This window comes from Aspergillus ochraceoroseus, assembly GCF_002846915.1.
Source record: "Aspergillus ochraceoroseus IBT 24754 chromosome Unknown P175scaffold_5, whole genome shotgun sequence".
Lineage (NCBI taxonomy): Eukaryota > Fungi > Ascomycota > Eurotiomycetes > Eurotiales > Aspergillaceae > Aspergillus > Aspergillus ochraceoroseus.
The window spans coordinates 1,931,315-1,953,739 of record NW_024468480.1 but is presented as its reverse complement, the minus strand read 5'-3'; the positions used below and the strand labels follow the sequence as shown (position 1 = coordinate 1,953,739).

Genomic DNA, 22,425 nt, shown 5'->3' with positions numbered 1-22,425 from the left:
AATTTTATATAATATATTTAGATAATATTCTAATTTATTTATAAATAAAGAAAGAATATAAATATTATATTAATAAAGTATTATTATATTTCTAAAAATATAACCTTTATATAAAACTTTTAAAGTATAATTTTTACTAAAAAAAAGTATATTTTCTTAACTTTATTATAAAAATTAAAAGAATTTAAATAAATCTTAAATAAGTATATATAATAGATAACTAGCTAGAACTATATTTATTCTATAATATTTAAATATTTCTAGAATTTATAAGATATTTTTAAAAATTTATTTACTAGTACTCTAAGATTACTACCCTACTAAGTAATATACTAAAGAAAATAATAAAGAGGAGAAAGAATAGTCTCTTTAAAATAATAAAAAATAATTAAAGTATTTTTAAAGTACTAAAGTAGGTATTTTTTAAATTTTTAATACTATAGTATTTTAACCTAGAATAAGAGATATTTCTAGTAATTAATATATTAGATTTTATAATTATAAGAATTTTAATATAATATAATAATATCTAATCTATAAAGATATAATATACTATTTAGTAACTTATAGCCTTTTATTTAAAGAAGTTAATTAAGATAAAAAAGAGATATAAAACTTATAATTAAGAATTACTAGCTATAATAAAATACTTTAAAATATAATACTATTATTTTAAAGATAACTTATATATATAATATATATATAAATAAATTATATAAATCTAAAATATTTTTATATTATTAAGATTCTAAATTAATATTAGATTAAATAAATTAAATTTCTAGTAATATATAATTTCTAGATTAAATATTAGTCTAGTAGTCTTAACCTAGTTAATATATTTTTAAGGTAAAAGAATTATAAACTTACTTAATAGAATATAGCTAAGAAATTCTTACTTATACTTTAAATAAAGCTAGGAGATTTATAGAATAATTAAGGTAGAAATAAAATAATAACTTTTTAAAAAATCTTAATTATATAATTAAAAGATCTAGAACTTTTAATTTAAAGAATACTAGTATAAAGAGTAGCTAGTAATAAGTAAGTTTATAAGATATTATTAACTACTTTATAAAACTTATTTTAAAAGATATAATATAAGAATACTTATATAAATTAAATTTAGAGTAATACTAGTAAGGAATACCTAGTATATTAAAAGTATATTTAAATAGTAAGGAAATTACTTAAATAAAAAATAATAAAATAATTTAAAAATAATATTAAATAAAAATAAATTTATAAGAATAAATAATATATTAATAATAATAAATTAATATAATATAATAAGGCTATTTATATCTTTTTTAATTAAATAATATATTAAAAATTACTAAAAATATATTATAATAACTTATATATAGATTACTTTAATTAAGAAAAAATATTAAATTTTATTAAATAAAAATTTTACTAGAATATCCTATAATATAATATTAAGAAGTATATAAAGAGCTATTTAATTTATTAAAAGATAAAGATATCTAAATAACTTTTATTAGGCTAGCTTATAAAGCTCCTAGTACTAGAATATCCTTAGTAAAACCTAATTCTAGACTTTATTATAGGCTTACTACTATTAATATAAAAGGAGTATATATATAATACTATCTTAGTAATTATAAATTAATATATTAAAAGAACTAAATATCTCTTAATAATAAAAAATATTAATACTAAAAAGCTAGCTAATATATTTATAGAAAAGATTATACTTAAAATAGGAGTATTAAAGAGCCTAGTAAGTAATTATAGTTTATTCTTTACTAGTAAATATTAGACCTAGCTATATTAAGAACTTTAAATTAAAGAATAACTAAGTATTATATTTTACCTATAGATAGATAGCTAAATAAAATATTAGAATTAGATATTAGAAACTTATCTAAGAATTTATATTAATTATTAATAAATTAATTAAATAGACTAGCTAGATATAGTAGAATTTATATATAATAATATAAAAAATATATTATTAGGGATATCTTTTTATAAGATATAATATAATTACTAGTTAGTATTATTTAAGCTTGCTAATATTAAGGACTCTAGTATAATTATAGTAATAGAAGAATAACTTAACTAACTATAAATAAAATATTATTAACTAGAAAAGAGCCTATATTATATTACTAAATAATAAGTAAGAAGCTATAATAAAAGATACTACCTAATTAAATATTATATAAGTTAATAAGTACTACTATTTATAAAAAATATTTATATATAAAGGCTTAGTAAGAAGCTAGATACTAAATATAAAGGACTATTTAAAATAATTAAAATAATAGGCTAATAAATATACTATCTATAATTATCTAGATTATATAAGAAAATCTACCTAATCTTTTATATATTATTTCTTAAGAAATAAAATATAAAAAATAGTAATTTACTAGTATTATTCTAGTTAATTATTATTAATAATAAGAAAGAATAAGAGATAGAATAGATTATTATATAATAAAAGCTATATAATAAAGATTAATATTTAATTAAATAAAAAAGATAGCTAATATATAAGAATATTTAATAATTAATAGAAGATTTAAAAAATATATAAGATATCTTAAATAAATTCTATTATATAAATAAGATATAGGTAAGGTACTAGTAAAATATTATAAAATAATAAAATATAAAAATAATAAATTAATAAAATTAAAGAATTAAAAAAATTATAAAAATATATTAATAGTATTATTCTTTCTTTTTTTCTTACTAGATTTTAAGATTTAACAGGAGCATATTATAGATATTAAGAAATTTTAAAAAAATAACTTAATTTTATTATATAAAAATAAAAATAATAAAGTATTTATACTATAATATTAGTAAATTTCTAATTATTATAATTATTTTAAACCTTCTTATTATTATTCTTTAATTTTATTATACTACCCCTAATATACTATATATTAAGTAAGTAAAATATATTATAATTAATAAATTAAAATAATCTCTCTATCTAGTCCTTAGTCTTAAAATAATAAATAAAAATCTTAGTAATATAAGCTTATTAGATACAGGCTACTATACCTACTATTTTACTAGATATTATTTAAATTTTTCCAAGACTAACTTATATAAATAAAATAATAGAGAAGTATTTTTTATATAAGTAAGTATATTAAGTATATTATTATCTTAGATTTAAGTATATATAGAAATAAGCTTTTATAAGACTATTATTTATATATTACTAAAACTTAGTATAATATAGGTAATATAGTATCTATATAATAGTAGTTAAGCTAGTAAAGATAATTAGAATAATTAGAATAATTAGGGCTATAGTAATAGTAAAAATAATAGGAGCTAGTATAATAATAGGAGCTAGTATAATAATAAGAGCTAGTATAATAATAATAATAGGAGTAACTAGAGTTACTATAATAAAAGAAGTAGAAAAAGAGATAGTAAGAGTTACTATAATATTAGAAATAGTTATAAAAAATAAGAAAGATATAATTCTAGTAGATAATAAAATAATAATAATAAAAATTATAAAAAATATATTAATAGTAATAAAAATTATAAGTATTATAATTAATATAAGTATAAAGAGATTTACTATAAAAGTCTATAAATAATTAATATAATAAATCTATATTACTAGAATAAAAGTACTTATAAAGAAAGAAATAATAGTAGCTAAATAAGCTCTCTTTTATAGAGATATAGCTAGTATAATACTTAATAAAAGATACTTTAAGGGAGCTATAAGATTTATAATATAGTTAGTTATTATTATAATATTTAAATAATAATAACTTATCTAGTATAATATATTAACTTATTAAAAAGAACTTTTTAAAATATAAATTAGGCTAGAAAAGATATATATAAAAAAATATTCTCTTATAATATTTATACTATAATAATATTTTTATTTATTATTAATATATCTAATAAATTATTTATTCTTATTTATTATTTTATTTAAAATAAAATATAATATTATTTATATTCTATTTAATAAAATATAATTAATAAAAATAATATTATATATATTATTATTATTTCTAGTATTAAATAAAAAAGTAGATTATATTATACTAATTAGGACTAGCTTCTCTTTAATAAAGTATTAAACTAGATTAAGTATAATATATATAGTATATGGATATGCTACTAAGAAAAGAAGAGATAATTATTATAATAATTATATAATATATAACTATATATTAAACTATATATTAAATTATATATTTAATAATTAAAAATAATTAAAAAAATAATAATATTTAAATTACTTATATTATATTAGTAACTTAATTAGATAATATAAATAATAATATAATAATTCTTAAAATATTAAAAGGCAAGTATTTTATTTTATTATTTCTAATATCTTCCTACTATCCTTATACTCTATGTAGCTTTACTTCCTTTACTAACACTATCCATACCCAAGTACCTCACCAGTGAGACACTTACAAAAATATAAACTACTATATTTATATTATATAACTATATAATTAGCTTTATTTTTACTTATATATATATTATATAGGTAGTCTAGATTATATAATTACTAAACTATTTAATAGTATTATTTTCTTTAAGGATTTATGGTAATATTAGTTTATATATAGTATTAAAATCCTTACTCTATCTAGTATACTTATTAAATTTAAAAGTAGAGTTAAATCTAATCCTTCTAATATAGATATTAGTTATATTTAGCTAATTATTATATATTTTCTTTAATATCTTTAAAGATTTATTTTTTACCTTTAAATATTATATAAAAAGGTATCTAGAATAATTATCTAGAACTAGTAGGATATATCTAATATTATCTTTTTTAATTAGTTTAATTTCTTAGAAATCTATATATATAAATTATAATAATTTTATTATATATAATTATAGTTTTTAGGATATCCTTTTCTTTAATTTTAATAATTAATATACTTTATAATATAGCTTAGTATTCTAATTAGTAGCAGGCAAGTTATTAGTAGCTAAGTTATTACTTTTATTATAAAGTATTATCTTATTATACTTTAATTATTTAATAGATAGATAATCTAATTATTAATATAATAAATTTATTAGTATAGTAGGTATAATTACTATCTTATTTAGAACTAAAAATAAGATATTATTATCTAAGATAGTATATTTAATTACCTTATCTATTACTATCTTATAAATATATTAATTTTTTAAATTAAAATAAATTTCTAATTCTATTTTTATTCTTTCTATTAATATTAGGTTATATAATATATTTAGATTCTAAAAATATTCTATTTAGTATAATATTAAAGTACTATTATTTAATTTAAATTAAATTATTACTTTTCTATAACCTTGGGAATATACTATCTTATTATTAGAGGTAATAAAGCTATAATTCTTAAAGCTATTTAAATCTTTAATTAGGTTATTAAAGAAATTATAATTATTATATATTATATAGCCTACTCTAGAGTTATATAGCTACCTATTCCTAAAAATAATTAATATTAAAGTTATTAGTATATTAACTCTAGATAGTATAAAATTATTAGTATCTAGAATAGTATTAGTTTATATAGTTAGGGTAATAGCTTAATTTTAAATTAAATTATTCTTATTTTTTAATTTATATAGCTTAAAGTACTAAAATATTAAAATTAGTCTCTATCTTTCCTTCTACTTATTAATTACTAAATATAAATAGTCCTTAATATTATATTTTTCCTCCTTATAAAATAAGTATAATATTCTAGGTTTTTTAAATTATTTTAATTAATAATTAATATAATTAGTAATTATTATATTCTATAATAATATATATTTTTACTATTATTACTACTTTTTTCTATTATTTATTATTAGTTAAGAATTTAGTATATTTATAGCTAGTATTATAATATTAAATATAATATTAAATAATAAATTCTCTTAAATCTTATCCTTTACTATATTATATATAGTATAAAAATACTTTTATATAATTATTTTAATAAAATTATTATTTAAATTATTTAAGATTAAATTTATAAAATTTATATTATTTTTTTTAAATTTTTAAAATATTATAATAATTACTTAATAAAGTATAATAATTATTTTTAATTTATTAAAAATATTTATTTTCTAGATAAAGTTTAATATAAATTTATTAATAATTATATAATTCTTATATTTAATCTTAATAATTTTTTTCTATATCTAGTATATATATCTTTAATTATTATTAATAATTATTCTTTATAATTTTTATATAAAATTATTTATAAAGATATATAAAATAATATTTATTAATAATTTTTTTACTAGTTTTTTATTTATTAAATATAGTATTTAACTAGTTACTATTTATAAAAGAAGTTCTTATAATTTATATTTAAGATTATTAAATTATAATCTAGAAATATTACTTTTAAGAAGCTTATCTATCTTATAAAACTTTAATTTTATTTATATAAATAAAGCCTAAATTTTAAATTTTAAATTATTTTTTAATACTATTATCAGGCTTAAGTTAAATATACTATTCTTTAGCTTTATTACTTAATTTTAGCTATTAGTAAATAGGGTAGTAGCTATTAAAGATAGGTATAATAAGTTAGGGATGTTAGGATATCTACTAGGGGTAGGTTTAGTTATTATTTTAATTAAATTATAAAGATTTTCCACATACTATTACCCAGGTAGAGTAATATAATAGTAGTAGGTAATATTTCTGCCAGGATCTCTATCTAATTAGGTAGCAGATCTCTATATAGGGGTATAAAAGTATAATAAGAGTTTTTCAGAGGTCTATGAAGTATAAAATAGAACCTTAAGGAGGGCTTATAACCTAATAAGAGGTCATTAAACTATGACAGTAGAAAGTTGACTGAAATGGGTTCAAATTGGGTCTAACTAGGAGATAGAGAGATAAAGAAGATGCTTGGAAGAAGCATGGAGATCTAGAAGGAAATAGTAGCTTAAATACACTGGGTAGTCATGTGTTGCTATCTTCTTCTTTATGGTGATGCTGCTTTATGGTGGTGCTGGTTGCATTCACTGAGTGCAGCACTCCAACATGACTTATCAAACTCGTCACAGCACCAGTGATACTTGAAACATGACTTCACAGCTTCAGGTCTCGGACTCACTGCTCTTATTTTGTCTCCCTTCATCTCGCGGAGTGGACAGACTGGAATCAGACGCAGCACTCACCAGATCCTCGCCAGCCAAAACTTCCAGCGTCTTGCCCTTCGTCTCTGGGATCAACAGCGAGGTAAAAACGCCACAGAGCATAAACAGCGCAAATATCTGCATGACGTGGTTCAACCAAGGCGTATCCTGTGAGTTTAACCCTCCGCTCGCCCCCCGGTGCGCCAGAGGCCCAAACACACACTGGGCGATGATAGCACCGATCTTCCCCGATGCAGCGCTGATGCCATGAGAGGTCGACCGATACCGAGTGGGAAAGCATTCTCCGGGAACGATAAACGTGGTGGCATTAGGTCCGAAGTTGAAGAAGAACTGCGAAACCACATAGAGGGCTAGCAACCCATTGTCGGAGTTTTCCAGGGCATGATAGGCGAACCCGATGATAAGAAAAGTGATGGTGAGAATGATAAACCCGCCGATTTGAATGGGTTTCCGACCTAGGATGTCGACCAGCCCGACTGTCGTCCAGTACCCAGGGATCGCGCCAGCGCAGATCAAGATGAGGTTGCCCACGGCATTGCGATAGAAATACTCATAGACTGTGCTTCCTCCGCTCCAGCCAATGGCACTGAGGATGATCGAATTGTTAAGCCCGAGGCCATAGAATGCTGCCACATTTTTTTTTTTTTTTTTTTAGCTTTCTTCCGATCCTGACATCGTCCATGCGAAGAGAAGCATACCAACATCCAAAAAGAACCACGACGCAGCGGTGCCCAGCAAAACTTTTGCATGCTTCCACTTCGAATACCAGCTCCAGAAATCTAGCCAACTTGCCTCTGGCAGCCCCTCCCTGACAGTGACACTCTGCAGAACCGCTGCGCGTTTGATTGCATCGGGATGCCCTTCACTGCCTCCTTCCAGGAACGCCAGGGCATCCGCGTCTCCCTGGAGGATATCCCGGGCAACATCGAATGTATACCGCGGAGTCTCAGGAATCGTCAACCGATAATACAAAGCGACACACGCCGGCACAGCCCCGAAGCCAATGACAACCCTCCACATCTTGTCAACCGCGAGCTGGCACACGCCAGTGCAGGTACTCACCGAGGTGGCCGATCTCAGAGACGCCTTGAAGCCCACAGTCACAATCAAGGCGACGAGAGCCGCAGCGAACTGGCCGAACCCCTGCATGGCAAAGACTGCCGCCATCATAGCGCCTCGTCGCTTGGTTGTAGCGAACCTATCTATCTAATTAGCTTAACCGCCGCCCCCAGGTGAATACGAACGAGAGCAGCAACAGAGCAACAGGAAGAAGAAGAAGAAGAAGAAGAAGAAAAAAAAAGAAACAAATCAACATACTCCGACGTAATCACCGAACTCAACGGATAATCCCCCCCAATCCCCACCCCCATAACCACCCTCCAAAAGGCCAACTGCCCCGTGATCGAAACGGCCCTCGACTCCGCCGCAAGTGCCTGGCCCAGCGTCGCCACGATAATAATCATCAGCTCAATCCCGTACATCCTCTTCCTCCCCACCCGGTCCGCCAGCCACCCGAACAGCAGCTGGCCCAGCACTGTCCCCGCAGAGGTCGAGACCTTGATCGCCGTGTCAGCGGAATAAGGGACCTTCCCGGGCCGTGACGACCCGGAGTTCTCCCAGAAGACAACCCCCAGCATGCTGGAGCAGAGGTTTATGGCGAAGATGTCGTAGGAGTCCGTGAAGAAGCCGACGCCGGCGACGAGGATTGCACGGGCATGGCGCCAGCCCAGGGGGGCGTTGTCGATGCGGGCGAGGGCACGACGACGGGATTCGAGGGCGTCTTCAGTGTGAGTGGTGGTGGTGGTGGTGGTGGTGGTGCTCTCCTGGGATGATTCTGTGGTCATTTTAAGGGTTGTTTCGATTTTGGTGTGCCTGGTGGAGGAATTTGATTCAGATGGCAGTACGATGGAGGGATGTATACATATATATATATATATATGTATGTATGTTCAACTACTAGTAGTGGCAGGACCATGCTAAAAAGTCTCTCTCTCTCTCTCTCTCCATGGAAAAGAAACTCACTCTTCTCGACGATTAACACCAAGCAAACCCTTCGCATGCTCCACGTGCATTATCGTCAGGCAATTATTCCAACCTGCTCTCTCTGGACCGTGGATGTGACGGTGGAAAAGTGTAAGCTTATATCTGGGGACTGGATGCGGAATTTACGCATAACTGGCACGTTGGGGATGTATGCAGGCTCTAGGCCTACAATCCTCGGAAATACAATCCCACCATTAAAGGAAGCTACTATATCATATCGACGTATGTGAGGTTACGGGTTGGCGTTCCAATCTTTTATAATGGAATTGGTGCATTAGCATTTAACTATGTATTTGGTAGCTCAATGGCCCACCTTTAGATCAACTACCGTAACTGTATTAACCCTAAAACATAGCATTCCTGGTTGAAGTAGTGGTCTGGCTTCAATCCCTCAAAACTCATTCGAGTTCCCTGTTATATCTGGGTAGATGAGTACGTAACGTACAGAAGTAGATAAACCAGGGTTTGCGTATTATTAGGGTTAGAGAAATAGAGTAGAAAATGGAGGAGGCCGAAATTAGAACCAATCTATGCTCTATACTCTATTCTATATACAAGAAATTCATTCCAATAATGTTTTTAAAATTGCTTCCCGCGTCATTTACAAGCCCCGCTGCATCCTCCACTTCATGACCAACGAGGCGAACGGGAAGAGCGCAATGGAAACCCCGATCCAGGCAAACAAGATGCCAAAGTCGAGGCCGATGCGCGAGTGTGCTCCGAAGAGAATAGTGCGAAGGGCTTCAACAACTGAAGAAGAAAAAAAAGGTTAGACAAAGAAGAAAGAAAGAAATCCACGCTTGAGGTAGGATGAAAGAGGGAGGAGAGACATACTTCTATGCAACGGCCATGCGTATCCCCAGGCAAAGAAACCCGGCGCGAGATCCAACGCGTAGAACCCCGTCGAAACATTCGTGATCACCCAGAAAATAAGGAAAAGCGAACTCCACGGGAAGCCCAGAATCATGGCCATGTTCTCGCAGGGGAACCCCAAAGCGCTCATGCCGACCCAGTTCAGCATCCAGAAGACGACAAAGGAGCCCCTGCCGTAGGCGTTGGGGCTGTCGGCGGAAACAGTATCCGGGGCCGGGGAGTTGGAGAAGGGGATCTGGAACGCGAGGGACACAAAGGAGTAGAACAGGGAGAGGAAGAAGTATGCGGCGAAGTTGGAGAGGATGCGCCAGAGGAGCCACTGCGGGATTTTGAGCGGGGGATGGTCGTGGCCGCCCTTGGTGAATTGGGCGTGGATCGGCATGAGGAAGGGGAAGTTGAAGAACGCGATGATAATCAGATAGATCAGCCCGATTGTCACGGACGGGGTGGCGACGGCTGGCGCGAAGGGGCGGAGGTCGAGGGTGTTGAATCCAATTGCAGGATTCACAGCCTGTGGGGTGCGGGAGAGATTGACCGACTCCTGCTGGGCGAGCGAGGTGATCCATTGCGGCCCGAATTCAGAGCGCAGCGTCAATTCGAACTCGTTTAGGGCTGGGGTAATGTAGCTCGAGTAGGTGGATTGGTCGCGCGCGCTGATCACCACGAATTGCGCCGCGTCGGAGGGATCGTACGAATCATTGCCGTTGGTCACAGCGTGGCGGAGGAGAGTTGTCGCATTAGGGTTGACGATGATTGCGGCATATGCATGCTCGTCGTAGATCCCCTGGCGCACTGCCTCCAGGCTGTACTGGAACTCGGCCGGAGACTTGATGGTGTACCCGAGGTGGTGAGTATCCGAGTTGGCGATCCGATCCGCCAGATTGGTGATGGCAGGGCCCACGATCGATTGGTTCGAGCGTTGAGAAACATCGACCGGGAGCTGGCCGTCAAAGTCGACGACCCAGATAGTCAGCGAAGGGAGATTGGCTTCGACACGAAACTGAACGGCCCAGTAGAGGGAGAGGACGCAAAGAATAAACACGCAGAGCATCAACACTGCACCACCCGTTAGGAACCACAGCATAGCCAACAGAGGGCGTGGGGGAACACTTACCTGTGCGAGCCCATTGAATAAACACGTTCCTGCGCGTCTCCTTGAGTGCTGGATCGAAGAATGAGACGGCAACAGGAGGCGTGTCGACCTTCTTGCCCTTCTCCATCATATTGGCAGTTTGCGTGGAATCGGACATACTCGACGACGACATTGCTTCCGTTGAAACTGATCAGATGTCCACATCAAGAGAGAGGGGATGAAGAAATAAATAGAAAGCAAGGGCCACCGAGGGTGAAATATGAAGCAATTCCAGCCCTGCCATGAAGAATTCCTCCGAGACACTATTAACTCCGAACCCATGTATAAATCAAGGGGGAGAGAAACCAGAAAACCCCTAGAGATGACGCGCCGGATATACGGCAATAATAATGATAATGATGATGAAAAGACAGTTGACGGGTAAGGTTTAGAGATCTCCATGTTGTTGTTGGCTTGCTGAGCCCGTTGTACTTGATCCTGACGTGGTTTCTAACCTTTGTATAGGGCTCGTCGGGCTCGAACGTTGAAGAGATTCTTCATCCCACATGTTGTCATCGTCTAGACTTTTCCTTCTTTGATTACGGACGGCGCATGTTCCAAAATAATTTCCTCGAATAATATAATATTACCAATCTAACATCAGCCCATGGAGCGGAGCTATATCCCCCCCCCCCCCCCCCCCCCCCCGAGAATCTACGCGGTAATACCCTCCTCCATCTGGAATTGCTTACCGTGGCGCTGGAAATCACGTTAGTCAATCAAATACTCCACTGGGGGGGGGAGGGGGATGAGGACCGAAAAATACGTACCAGAACACGCTTGTACTTGATGCCCAGGGTGTTGGCGGAAGCAGAGTCATAGGGAATGGGGCTGGTGTAGTTCTTGGTGGCAGTCAGGTGCCTGTAGGTGTCCTTGACAACGTGAAGGATACCGTGGCCACCGGAGCACTTGCCCTTGGTGAGAGGAACAGGCCACTCCGGGCTGTAGCTGTTGCTGGACATGGGGCCGGGGTAGCTGGCGTTGAGGTGCAGGTTGGTGGTGTCGACCTCCCAGTTGGTGTAGCCGACCTTCTCGGCCAAGAAGCTCAGCAGGTTCGCACCACAGTCCCAGCGGCCCAGGGCAGGAATGCCCCAGTTAGCGGAGAGAGAGGCGATGATGGAGTAGTGGGTGTAGAAGGTGGAGTCCTCCTTGCCCACAAGGTTCTCGGGGACCGCACCACCGACCAGGAAGCTGAAGATGTTGTTGCCGATCTTGTAGGTGGAGTTCTCGTCGAAGGTGAGAAGAATCAGGGTGTCCTTGGTGAAGTACTCGTCCTCGAGGAGCTCGAAGAGGAAGTCCCAGGTCCACTTACCAGCAAAGGTAACGTTGGTGTCGTGGGCATCGTTGGTCATGTTGGGGGTGATGAACATGTACTGGGGGAGACGCTGCTGCTTCAGGTCGTCATAGAAGCTGGTGAAGTTCTTGATCTGACGGAGACGGGTGGCGTCGTTGGTCACGGAGTCAAACAGGATCATGGGGTTGTGCTTGCGAACATAGTTGTTCGCACCGGTCTCAGGGTATCTAAATCCCTGGTAACCGGCGTAGGGGAGGGACTCCTGGTATTCACCCCAGGCGATCTTCTTGTGGTCAAACATGTCCGCAATGGTGGAGACATTGGCGGGGATCTGGTTGAAGTTGTCGTTGTCCATGCCAAAGGTGTCACCACCAGCAGAGGCACAGTAGTTGGGCTCCGAAGGGTGAGTGACCGCCCAGAAGTTGGTGAGGGTCAGACCCTTCTTCGCCAGCTTAGCCAGGTTCTCATCAGCGGCAGCCTTTTCGAAGTCCTGTTTTGGGTCAGCCTAACCTAGCCTTCAGCAACAACAAGGTAGAACATACAGTGTTCTCCAACCAGATATTGACGAAGCGGTTGAAAGACTTGCCATTGACATGGGAGACAGGGGAGTAAGGGAGAACGCTAGCCTGAGCGGCTTCAATCTCTGCTGCGGAGGGATACTTCTCAGAGGAAGTCTGTGCCAGAGCAAGCGACAGACCTCCGAGGAGAGCGACGAGGGAGTTTTTGGTGAACATGGTGCCAACCCCGAGAGATAGAGCTGAGAAACGCGTGCCCTGGCAAAGAAAAAGAAGGGAAGATCAGCAACTTATACCTGCTCCAGATACAGCTCTTACTTCCATCTGCCCTTCGAGATGTCCGTTGTTGATGCCAAGACCAACCGCTGGAGATGCCAATATAGTTAATCTAATGCAGTGCGTACGATTGGTTCAGGATGGCTTCTCGAAGAATGCCAAGTCCGCCTCGCTGCCGCAGGAAATAAGCCAGGATGCACGTTCCAAGTCAATCATAGATGACTGGATGAAGCCAAAGAGCAGGACACTTGCACGTGGGTACACGTGTGCCAGGCGACCACTATTAACGGTCGATCAAATGCTCTTGGTCAAGCATTGTGTGCCAATGTCTCTGGAGGAATTGGCAAGGCTTGATAAAAAGAGCGGCCTCAGGCACCCGCCCGCACAGGAAAAGTATCCCATACGAGAAGAGAATAATGAATACGAAGAAAGAAGAAGAAGAAGAAGAAAAAGAAAATGATTGAAAATGTTCATCATTGTCATGGCACCTCTCGTGCAGCACGGCCAAGTCTATCTTCTATACACGGCGCATGCTTATCCATCGGCTCTTCGTAGAATAGTAATTCGCAGATCTAGCAGACGCGTAGAGCGCCATCTCGCCCGGAAGAATCGGAACCTAGGCGAAGAATTTGGCCTCGCCCTCCTTGGCCTTGCCGGCTCCAACCAGTCTCTTCACCTCCTCCACATAGACCCCTTTCACGGCGGCTGCATCCTTACCCGCACCAGTGAGTCGCTCAGCCAAGGCGGCAAGCTCCTCGCTGTCGATCTTGCTGATAACAAAGTCAACATCGGTAAGGACAGAGTCGACCTGAGCAGCAGAGGGCTCTCCAGACTCGGCAAAGTAGTTGACATCCTTGACGGAACCCTTGAGCACACGCTTGTTCTTCTTGGCGGCGTTTTTGGCGGCCTCCTTGGCCTTCTTCGACTTCTCACGCTCAGCCTTGGCGGCTTCCTCAGCGTCCTTCTTGCGCTGCTCCTCCTCCTGGCGGGCCTTCTCCTTCTCGTCAGCCAGACGCTTGGCTTCCGCCTCCTTCTCCAGACGCTTCTTGTCCTTGCCGGCACGAGCGGCCTTGCGGAAGTTCTTGATACGCTCGTCCTGGGCGGCGCAGTCGTCGACGAGGTGGCGCAGACGGGCAGTATCCTCGGTCTTGCGCTTGCGGCGAGCGTTGGCGTTCTTCTTCTCCACGTGGCGCTTCTGGTCACGGTTCTCGTTGTCATCGGGGACATCCTCATCCAGGTACTCGAAAGTACGCCAGCTGTCAAAGGTGTACCAGAAGTTGTAGAAGGAATCAACCTCCTCAAAGGTGCTGTTTTCATCACCTAGTTGGGGAACAGGCTGGATCTTAGAGAAACGAGACTCCGCGACGAAGACGGGGCGCCAGAGCTTGAAGAAATTGCCCTTGGAAGCCTCCTTCTTGGTAGGAGGTTCGACCTCGGCAGCCTCGTCGACGGAATCGAACTGGCGACGCTTAACGGGGTCGGTCAGCAGCTCGGTAGCCTTCTGGATGCACTTGAAGAAGTTGTCGTTCTCGTCACGGTCGCCCAGGGCGGCCTTCTTATCAGGATGGTGACGAAGGACCTTCTTGCGGTGAGCACGCTTGATCTGCTCGGGGGTTGCGCGCCAGCGGTACTTGCTCAGACCAAGAACGGCGTAGTGATCTTGACTCTAGAGGGGAATTAGCATATATCAAATACGGAGAACAGTCCAAGTAGATTCAATAAAGCGCACCTTCCAGTCCTTGGCGTCCCGGGACAGCATCATGGCGTCCTCAGCCTCGGAGATATCATCATCCTCATCATCCTCAGTCTTCTTGACGTTCTGCTGGGCCTGGATACGCTCGTCCTCGGAGAAGGTGCGCTGGTGACGCTTCTGTAGAATTGTTAGCCATGAAGTCCACTTGTTTACTGGCCTGTGTCTAGTCCTAGTCCCACCACAAGGAGAGACTCATTTATGAGGGGAGAAGGGGCGGAATACATACTCTGCGAGCGTGAGCCAAGAAGTGAGGACCAACAGGCTCCAGATTTCTCTGAGTGGAGGCAGAGAGCTTGCCAACAGCATTGAAGTCCTTGTCGGCACTCCAGCCAGACAGAGCTGGAAGGGTAACGTTAACAACCTGCGCAGAGGACATTGTAAATGTTCCGAATGACGATGAGGGGTGGAAGACAAGAATCAATCAACAGTGCGGGCGAGACGAGATTCGGGCTGAAAATCGAAAATGATTTTTTTTTTCTGCCCCGGGTTGCCGCTATATACATAAATGGGCCAATCACTCGGCTTCTGTTTCGAGGCTGAAGTGAGGTTACGAGATTTACTCTCAATTACCTTGACTTTGCTATAATCTAGGCCTTTTCACCTTCATCTTATTTGTTATTGGTAAGAATCACCACTATATCGGCTCCTTAAAAAATAAACAAAAAAGGCCGTTGGCAGAGACCCTGAATCTAACCTCCTGGACAGATCACCGTACCCGCTACAACCGAAGCAGACCAGCAATTCCATTGAACCCTCAAAAAGACCGATCTTAGTCTTCTGAAGATCTACTCTCCCTCTCCCTCCCTCTCTCTCTGTAAAATACATATCATGGCCTCGCAAACCGCCGTGTCGGCACGAAGTGCCTATCGCCAAATTCTCCGTGCTACCCGCGTTGCCTTTTCCAGTCAGTCGTCCTTCGCCTATCTAGGGTATCATTCAATGGGTTTCCTGATGCTAAATTGACTTCAATGAGAAGATGACACCCGGGTCTTCCTCGCTGCTCGTCAAGAAGCCCGCCAGAATTTCGACAATCATCGTCGCGAAGGCATCGACACCCCCATGCAGATCAACCATGCTATCGAGGTCGCCAATATCCTAAGACACAACATCGTACAAGGGACTCGGGATGCAGCCGATGAGAATTCAAAGTGGGGTACGTTTTGGTTTCTGCCATAATACCCCAGATGGTCGCTAACCAGGCGGATCTAGAACTCAACATTCATGACCAGATCGAACGCGGCGATAACGATTCCATTAAGATTGCTGGGAAGAATGTGAAGGTGGACAAGCCATGTTCGGCGTAGGATCTGGGCCGAGAAGTGTTATAATATGGGATAGAAGCAGTAGATGGCTGCAGAATGCTCGCATTTGATCGATTGTATTATAGTATACCCAAACCTTTTTCTCTCTCCTTCGGCGTATTTTGGGGTATTTATATAGGTTGAGATAAATTTTGTCAAGAAATACATACAGCAACGCCCGCTTTCAAAATCATACATACAAGGTCTTCCTTCCCAAACAGTTCTTTAGGGGAAACGAGAAGTGTTTAATCACCAGACAAACTGGAATACTGGATTTCGCCACTGCCTGGGGGAGGGGCAACGATATTGCGGGGTCTTTCTTCCGCTGAAATTTCTCCGCCAGCGGCTGTTATAGCTTTCCTTCCTTGGCCCGCGTTCCTTGGTGATGATGTGGCCTGGCGGCCCTCACGAGCGTATTTCATCCGTTCCTCCCGGTCCATGTTATCCAGTGGCTTTGGCTTTCCCCATCGAATACGGAGAGGACAGCCTTGGATGACCGCTTTCCCTTGACACTGTTTTGCCGCTTCTTCAGCACCCTCGCGAGTCGCAAAGTTGACGAACGCAGAGTGGGCCCGATGAGAACAGATCAATGAACGAAGCTGTCCGAACTGGCTGAAGAAAGAGCGAAGAGTATGCTCGGGAAGATCGTCCTCAACACCGGTAACAAAAAGCGACGTAATGTTTGGATCTGCAGGCGGGAGGATATCTTCTTGCGAAGGGGGCAGCTGAGCGGTGCCCGGGAATGGTCGACCTGCACGTCCGCCACGCATACCACCACGACCTCGACCTCCCCTGCCAGGCAAAGTTGTGCCTCTTCTGCTTTCACTTGTGCGGACGGGCCCCGGGGCATTTCCATAGCGGCTTTGAACTACTGGCGCATCGCTAGATGTGACTTCCGCCTCTTCATCCTTCTGCGCCCCCTCCAGTTGTCGAGGCTTCCGGTAGTACGGTTCACTTTTGGCAAGTCTTCGAAGTAATTCACGCGCTTTCTCATCTGTCTTTTCGTATTCCTCCACCGCACCTCGTCCTTCTTCGATTTCTTTCTCGTGGCCTTGGGCGTAGTATTCACGGTTGATCGAGCTTTCTGGGCCGGGGGCGACCATTTTAAGTGCAGCATCACGGACGACAATCGGCAGTCCAAACGACAGATCGAGCATGCAACACTGGCAACAGTTCTTCAAGCGAGCACAAGTGAGGCAAATATTGGTGCGCTTGGTGCGCGCTGTGCGGTCGGCTTTCCAGCGAAAGACGGTAAAAGGACGCGTGCACTTCCCCCCCCATTAGTTAGAACCATAGACTCCCTCACAATAGAGTAAGATGAAACTGCAGCTAGACTTACAATCTTGCATTCCGCACCATAGTCTTCCTTGAGCATCTGCACGTAGGGGTTGTCTGGGAGGCAGGTCTCACAGACGGAAGGAAAATCCGTAGACTCCCATCCCGACCGGTTGAGGTCCTGCTTGATCTGCGGAGGCATTCTGATGCGAGACTGACCTTCTCGACAAGAAGGCTGGAGACTGAGTCGACTAGTAGGTGAGGTGCTCGAGCAGAAATGTGGATGATTTATCGATAGCAACCTTTGCTCATGTGGCGTTGTGGCTGACTGATAGGTGGCTGGTGTATTACATAAGCACAATCACACGTGACCCTCCTGGCTACCAAGGGAACAAATTTAGTAGTTATGTACGGAGTACATTACGGAGTACTCCGTAGATACACTATCATACCTAGATAGCAGGCGTTAATCGCCATCGTATTCAATACGCAGTTCAGATAGTGACGATCAGGTCAGTCGGATCCATCACAATCCGAAACCGCAGCCACATGCAAATGGGAAAACAGCCTGAGGCTTCCCAGGTTCCCATTTGGCTGCCAAGGGCTGGATCGGAGCCCCAGACTAAACCTAGTCCGGACTAGTCCCGGGGGGTTCGTTGGCGCCGCGGAAGCCGGGCTGTGATTGGCTGGAGTGCCTCAAAAGTCTGTCGCCGTTTCACCTCCTTTCTAGCATCCTGCGTATTCACGGCGTATTCGCCTTGTCCTCTTTTTTCTCCCCTGCATTCCCTTCATTTTTCTTCCCCAGCTTTCTTGATCTGCCGTGGTTGTTGCCTGGACATATCCCATATAAGAATCGTCTCTTTTCTGCCTTGAGTTCGGTATTCAGCTCAATTCTTTCTCCATCGTCCCAACTCTCCTCGTCTCTCCGACTCGCCCCCTCCCCCCTTTTCCTTGTATCTCTTCCGTAACCCGCCAATTCACAAGCCAATTCCATTCATCATGGCTCCTACCGATCTTGAGAAGGAAGATCATCAGCGCGATGCTGAGTTCAACCGCGCTATGCACGGAAAGTCTGCTCAGGCTGAGGGTGGCTTTGCTGCTATGCGCCAGAAGAACGCCGCTGCTCAGAAGGCTGCCGTCGACGAGTACTTCAAACATTGGGACAACAAGGCTGCGGAGACTGAGACAGAGGAGACTCGTGCTGTAAGATACTTTTCCCCTCTCGATTTCCCTACTTGTTTTGTATATAGTTTGCTAACGGTTGTGAAAATAGGCCCGCCGCGCAGAGTATGCCACGTTAACCAGACAGTATGCCCTCCACCCAAGGGAGAGAAAAAGAAGAAGAAAAATACAGTTGTTTGGCTAACGAGTAATCCCACAGCTACTACAACCTTGCTACTGATCTTTATGAATATGGTTGGGGAACCTCCTTCCACTTCTGTCGATTCGCCCACGGAGAACCCTTCTACCAGGCTATTGCTCGCCATGAACATTACCTGGCTCACCAGATGGGTATCAAGCCCGGCATGAAGGTGCTCGATGTTGGCTGCGGTGTTGGTGGTCCCGCTCGTGAGATTGTCAAGTTCACCGATGCCAATGTGGTTGGCTTCAACAACAATGACTACCAGATTCAGCGTGCGACCCGTTATGCTGAGCGCGAGGGTCTCAGCGACAAGTTGACCTTCGTTAAGGGTGACTTCATGCAGATGCAATTCCCTGACAACTCCTTCGACGCTGTCTATGCCATTGAGGCCACCGTGCACGCCCCCGAGCTCGTTGGTGTCTACAAGGAGATCTTCCGTGTGCTTAAGCCTGGTGGTATCTTTGGCGTTTATGAATGGCTCATGACTGATGAATATGATAACGACAACGCTGAGCACCGCAAGATCCGCCTTGGTATTGAACAGGGAGATGGTATCTCCAACATGGTCAAGGTCTCCGAGGGTCTGACCGCCATCAAGGATGCTGGGTTCGAGCTGCTGCACAACGAGGATCTGGCAGACCGCCCCGATCCCATCCCCTGGTACTATCCTCTTGCTGGATCCTTCAAGCACATGACTTCTCCCTGGGATTTCTTCACAATTGCCCGCATGACCTGGTGGGGCCGTGGCTTTGTCCACCGCTTCGTCGGTTCCCTCGAAACCGTCGGTCTTATCCCCAAGGGCACACAAAAGACTGCCGACAGCCTGGCTCTGGCTGCAGACTGTCTGGTGGCCGGAGGTGAGAAGAAGCTTTTCACTCCCATGTATCTGATGGTTGGACGCAAGCCCGAGTAAACCCCCGTGGAACGACTGTAAAAAGATGACCTGCACCCGCATCCTGCGCTTCCTGCACATGGCGTTCTATCATATTTAATATCCTTTCTTTCCTCCATTTCTATTTACCTTCATCATGTTGTTATTACTGCATACCGCCATGGGATGCTTTTTCTTTTTTTTCGTTGACCTTTCTTGCTTCTTTCTTATGCCTGCCTGTTTTCATGGCCAGTGTACGAACACTACTTAGTATGCGCCCATGGTGATGATTGTATTATTCTACTCGCTGGACTGTCAATTAGAATAATAGAGAAAATATCCAACTTTATATATATGTCTTCCATATGCATCACTTGTTTTTTAACCAAGACCCGACAGCTGCACCAACGAATAGCGAATTTCTTGTCTCATGCCTCGCCCCGGGGCCTCAGAGCCTCCAGTCATCCAATATGGTAGCTTGGACAAAAGAAACCCCCGTGGGGGAATCCTTCGTTCTTCCTCTCAATGTGGAGTAACTTAGAGTAGGTACGGTCATCTATCTAGACATAAAATCAGTGCTTCATATGCGAACAAAATGATCCTATTCAGTAAATGCGTCTTGAATCGGATGTTGACTCGAAAATCGCGAGGTTATACTGATCACTGTAATGGGAAATCTCCTCCCTCATTATGCCGTGACCCACCTCAGGCTATCTCCACCACCTCCACAATCCAGCCATCATCATCATCATCATCATCCTCATCCATCTCCCCATCTCTCGTTCTTCTAGTTCCCCCACTCTGGTTTTCTATCTGGTGTTCTATGTCTCTAATTTAGCGTCACAAAGCAGGACTAGCTTCATTCCTTCTTTTTCTAGGCCGATGCCGCCTAATAAACAGCCGCGCACCGAGCCCATTGTCCGGGTCAGGACTGGCTGTTACACCTGCAGACGCCGCAAGAAAAAGTGCAATGAAGCTAAACCAGCATGTGGTGGATGTGTACGGAACAAGCTCAGCTGCCACTGGCCTTCAAATGTATCAGCTGAACCAAGAAGTGAAAGTAATTCATCATCATCATCGTCAACAACAACAACAACAACAACAACAACATCAACATCAACTATTCCGGACCAGAAAGCGGCCCCGGACAATTCCCAGGGTCTTGAAAATAGCCAAATCACCACCTGCCTAGCTATTGGGAATGTAATACCACGAAGCCTTTCAATGCTCCCGGGATACAGTCCGGAGTCTTTCCAACTCCTGAGCCATTACCTGGCTACCACCGCTGACTGCATGGCCAATGGATCAACTCCTATCAATCCATTTCTTGTCCAGATTGTCCCACTTGCATTTACCAGCGATCTGATGCTCCAGCTGGTTCTGACACAGAGCGCTGCGCACCGAGCGTTTCGTGCCCGGAAAGACGCAGACGAGGTCGCGGACAGCCATTACACGAAAGCGCTGCGACTCTTCCGCAAAGGCGTGACTGACTTTATCGACGGGAAAGAATCCAATCCTCTCATGCTTACAGTTGGAGCGCTCGTGATGTGCTTTACAGAGGTAAGAATACAGAATACCATTCATTCTATTCCCTCCCCCCCCAAAAAGCAACTTGGAAACAGGCTGATCCCCTTCCTCCCCAGACCGCAAAAGGAGACATGAACGGCACGATATTTGACCACTTATCCGCGGCAAACTCCCTTCTAATCCGGCTCCTCTCACACAGCGACACAGCCGTCCCCAAGGACCTCAAAGACTTCGTCATCGAATACTACACATACACTGCAACAGTCAGCATGATCTCCATTGACGCCCGCGTGAGCCCGCAACTGTTACTAAACTTCGATCTGGAACAGCGAGCCCGACATCTCCTGGCATCGGAGTATGTGGGCAACCTCTCCGGCTGCTGGCTCGAGCTTCTCTTACTCATCCCTTGCATCTTCGACCTGGGCCGAGAATTCATGATGCACGACGGCGACGGCGATGGCGATGACCATGAGCATGGGCATGGGCACCATCAGCCCAGGAGACCGACGGCCGACAACATTGCCATGTACGGTTCGTTGCAGTGCCAGATTATGCGATGGGAGCCTTACGCGTTCGTTACGCCCGAGGTGTTTCTCGCGGGGCGGATCTTTCAACAAGCCATGCTGCTTTATCTGTTTACATCGCTGGGGTCGTCGTTCTCGCGGGCCGCGAACGGCATGCACCAAGCGTTGATTGAGTCGGCCATTGTAGAGGCCATGTCGTATTTGCGTCAGCTGTCTGCAACAGTGCGCATCAACTCGGGTCTTTGTTGGCCGATCGCGGTCGTGGGGTCTTGCCTTGCAGACTCGGAGCAGCAGCAGAATGAATTGAGGCTTCGGCTGACCACGATGGTGAATACATTCGGACTGGGGAATATGCAGAGAACTCTACTTTTACTGGAGCATATGTGGCAGACGCCTCTTGCGGAGGCCGGGCCGTGGAATATCTGCCGCGTGATGCAGCAGAAGCAAATCTGGATCTCGTTTGCATAGTGAGGAAGTATTTCCAATTGTTCAGTCATGGCTTATGCAGTAAAAAAAAAAAAGGAAGAAAAAG

The 22,425-nt window shown here is 40.5% G+C and overlaps 8 protein-coding genes across 8 annotated transcripts; 3 read left to right on the top strand and 5 right to left on the bottom strand.

Annotated features, from left to right (window-relative positions):
- Positions 1-7,086: 7,086 nt before the first annotated feature.
- P175DRAFT_0481531 (uncharacterized protein) lies at positions 7,087-8,990 on the bottom strand (the record flags this gene model as incomplete). Its single annotated transcript, XM_040895462.1, has 4 exons — positions 7,087-7,772; positions 7,845-8,203; positions 8,279-8,344; positions 8,464-8,990. 4 exons carry the CDS (start codon positions 8,988-8,990, stop codon positions 7,087-7,089), a joined length of 1,638 nt encoding a protein of 545 aa, XP_040751689.1.
- A 736-nt stretch (positions 8,991-9,726) lies between these two features.
- Positions 9,727-11,282, bottom strand: P175DRAFT_0481528 (SNG1 family protein; the record flags this gene model as incomplete). The annotated part of the gene is made up of 3 exons (XM_040895461.1): positions 9,727-9,939; positions 10,024-11,118; positions 11,177-11,282. The coding sequence occupies 3 exons, from the start codon at positions 11,280-11,282 to the stop codon at positions 9,791-9,793; spliced, it is 1,350 nt and encodes a 449-aa protein (XP_040751688.1). The 3' UTR covers positions 9,727-9,790.
- A 566-nt stretch (positions 11,283-11,848) lies between these two features.
- Positions 11,849-13,222, bottom strand: P175DRAFT_0494069 (putative acid phosphatase; the record flags this gene model as incomplete). The annotated part of the gene is made up of 3 exons (XM_040896003.1): positions 11,849-11,893; positions 11,965-12,978; positions 13,031-13,222. The coding sequence occupies 3 exons, from the start codon at positions 13,220-13,222 to the stop codon at positions 11,849-11,851; spliced, it is 1,251 nt and encodes a 416-aa protein (XP_040751687.1).
- Positions 13,223-13,895: 673 nt separating this feature from the next.
- Positions 13,896-15,408, bottom strand: P175DRAFT_0510218 (putative ribosome associated DnaJ chaperone Zuotin; the record flags this gene model as incomplete). The annotated part of the gene is made up of 3 exons (XM_040898494.1): positions 13,896-14,945; positions 15,009-15,149; positions 15,259-15,408. The coding sequence occupies 3 exons, from the start codon at positions 15,406-15,408 to the stop codon at positions 13,896-13,898; spliced, it is 1,341 nt and encodes a 446-aa protein (XP_040751686.1).
- Positions 15,409-15,582: 174 nt separating this feature from the next.
- Positions 15,583-16,524, top strand: P175DRAFT_0502441 (LYR motif-containing protein). The gene is made up of 4 exons (XM_040897384.1): positions 15,583-15,653; positions 15,738-15,936; positions 16,009-16,185; positions 16,242-16,524. Exons 2-4 carry the CDS (start codon positions 15,861-15,863, stop codon positions 16,334-16,336), a joined length of 348 nt encoding a protein of 115 aa, XP_040751685.1. The 5' UTR covers positions 15,583-15,653; positions 15,738-15,860; the 3' UTR covers positions 16,337-16,524.
- A 54-nt stretch (positions 16,525-16,578) lies between these two features.
- slt11 (Pre-mRNA-splicing factor ECM2) lies at positions 16,579-17,939 on the bottom strand (the record flags this gene model as incomplete). Its single annotated transcript, XM_040900844.1, has 2 exons — positions 17,673-17,939; positions 16,579-17,601 (listed from the first exon to the last, which is right to left on the bottom strand). The coding sequence occupies exons 1-2, from the start codon at positions 17,808-17,810 to the stop codon at positions 16,579-16,581; spliced, it is 1,161 nt and encodes a 386-aa protein (XP_040751684.1). The 5' UTR covers positions 17,811-17,939.
- A 423-nt stretch (positions 17,940-18,362) lies between these two features.
- Positions 18,363-20,215, top strand: erg6 (sterol 24-C-methyltransferase). Its single transcript, XM_040897383.1, has 3 exons — positions 18,363-18,811; positions 18,882-18,916; positions 18,990-20,215. Exons 1-3 carry the CDS (start codon positions 18,608-18,610, stop codon positions 19,882-19,884), a joined length of 1,134 nt encoding a protein of 377 aa, XP_040751683.1. The 5' UTR covers positions 18,363-18,607; the 3' UTR covers positions 19,885-20,215.
- A 400-nt stretch (positions 20,216-20,615) lies between these two features.
- On the top strand, positions 20,616-22,386 carry P175DRAFT_0558481 (Zn(II)2Cys6 transcription factor). Its single transcript, XM_040900843.1, has 2 exons — positions 20,616-21,402; positions 21,486-22,386. Exons 1-2 carry the CDS (start codon positions 20,725-20,727, stop codon positions 22,359-22,361), a joined length of 1,554 nt encoding a protein of 517 aa, XP_040751682.1. The 5' UTR covers positions 20,616-20,724; the 3' UTR covers positions 22,362-22,386.
- The last annotated feature ends 39 nt before the right edge of the window (positions 22,387-22,425 follow it).

Bases quoted from the DNA above. Each gene is read 5' to 3' on its own strand.
- P175DRAFT_0502441 (XM_040897384.1), top strand. From the start codon at position 15,861: ATGGCCTCGCAAACCGCCGTGTCGGCACGAAGTGCCTATCGCCAAATT. The intron at 15,937-16,008 runs GTCAGTCGTCCT...TTCAATGAGAAG, and splicing joins TACCCGCGTTGCCTTTTCCA to ATGACACCCGGGTCTTCCTC. The intron at 16,186-16,241 runs GTACGTTTTGGT...AGGCGGATCTAG, and splicing joins CGATGAGAATTCAAAGTGGG to AACTCAACATTCATGACCAG.
- erg6 (XM_040897383.1), top strand. From the start codon at position 18,608: ATGGCTCCTACCGATCTTGAGAAGGAAGATCATCAGCGCGATGCTGAG. The intron at 18,812-18,881 runs GTAAGATACTTT...TTGTGAAAATAG, and splicing joins AGACAGAGGAGACTCGTGCT to GCCCGCCGCGCAGAGTATGC. The intron at 18,917-18,989 runs GTATGCCCTCCA...GTAATCCCACAG, and splicing joins TATGCCACGTTAACCAGACA to CTACTACAACCTTGCTACTG.
- P175DRAFT_0558481 (XM_040900843.1), top strand. From the start codon at position 20,725: ATGCCGCCTAATAAACAGCCGCGCACCGAGCCCATTGTCCGGGTCAGG. The intron at 21,403-21,485 runs GTAAGAATACAG...CTTCCTCCCCAG, and splicing joins TCGTGATGTGCTTTACAGAG to ACCGCAAAAGGAGACATGAA.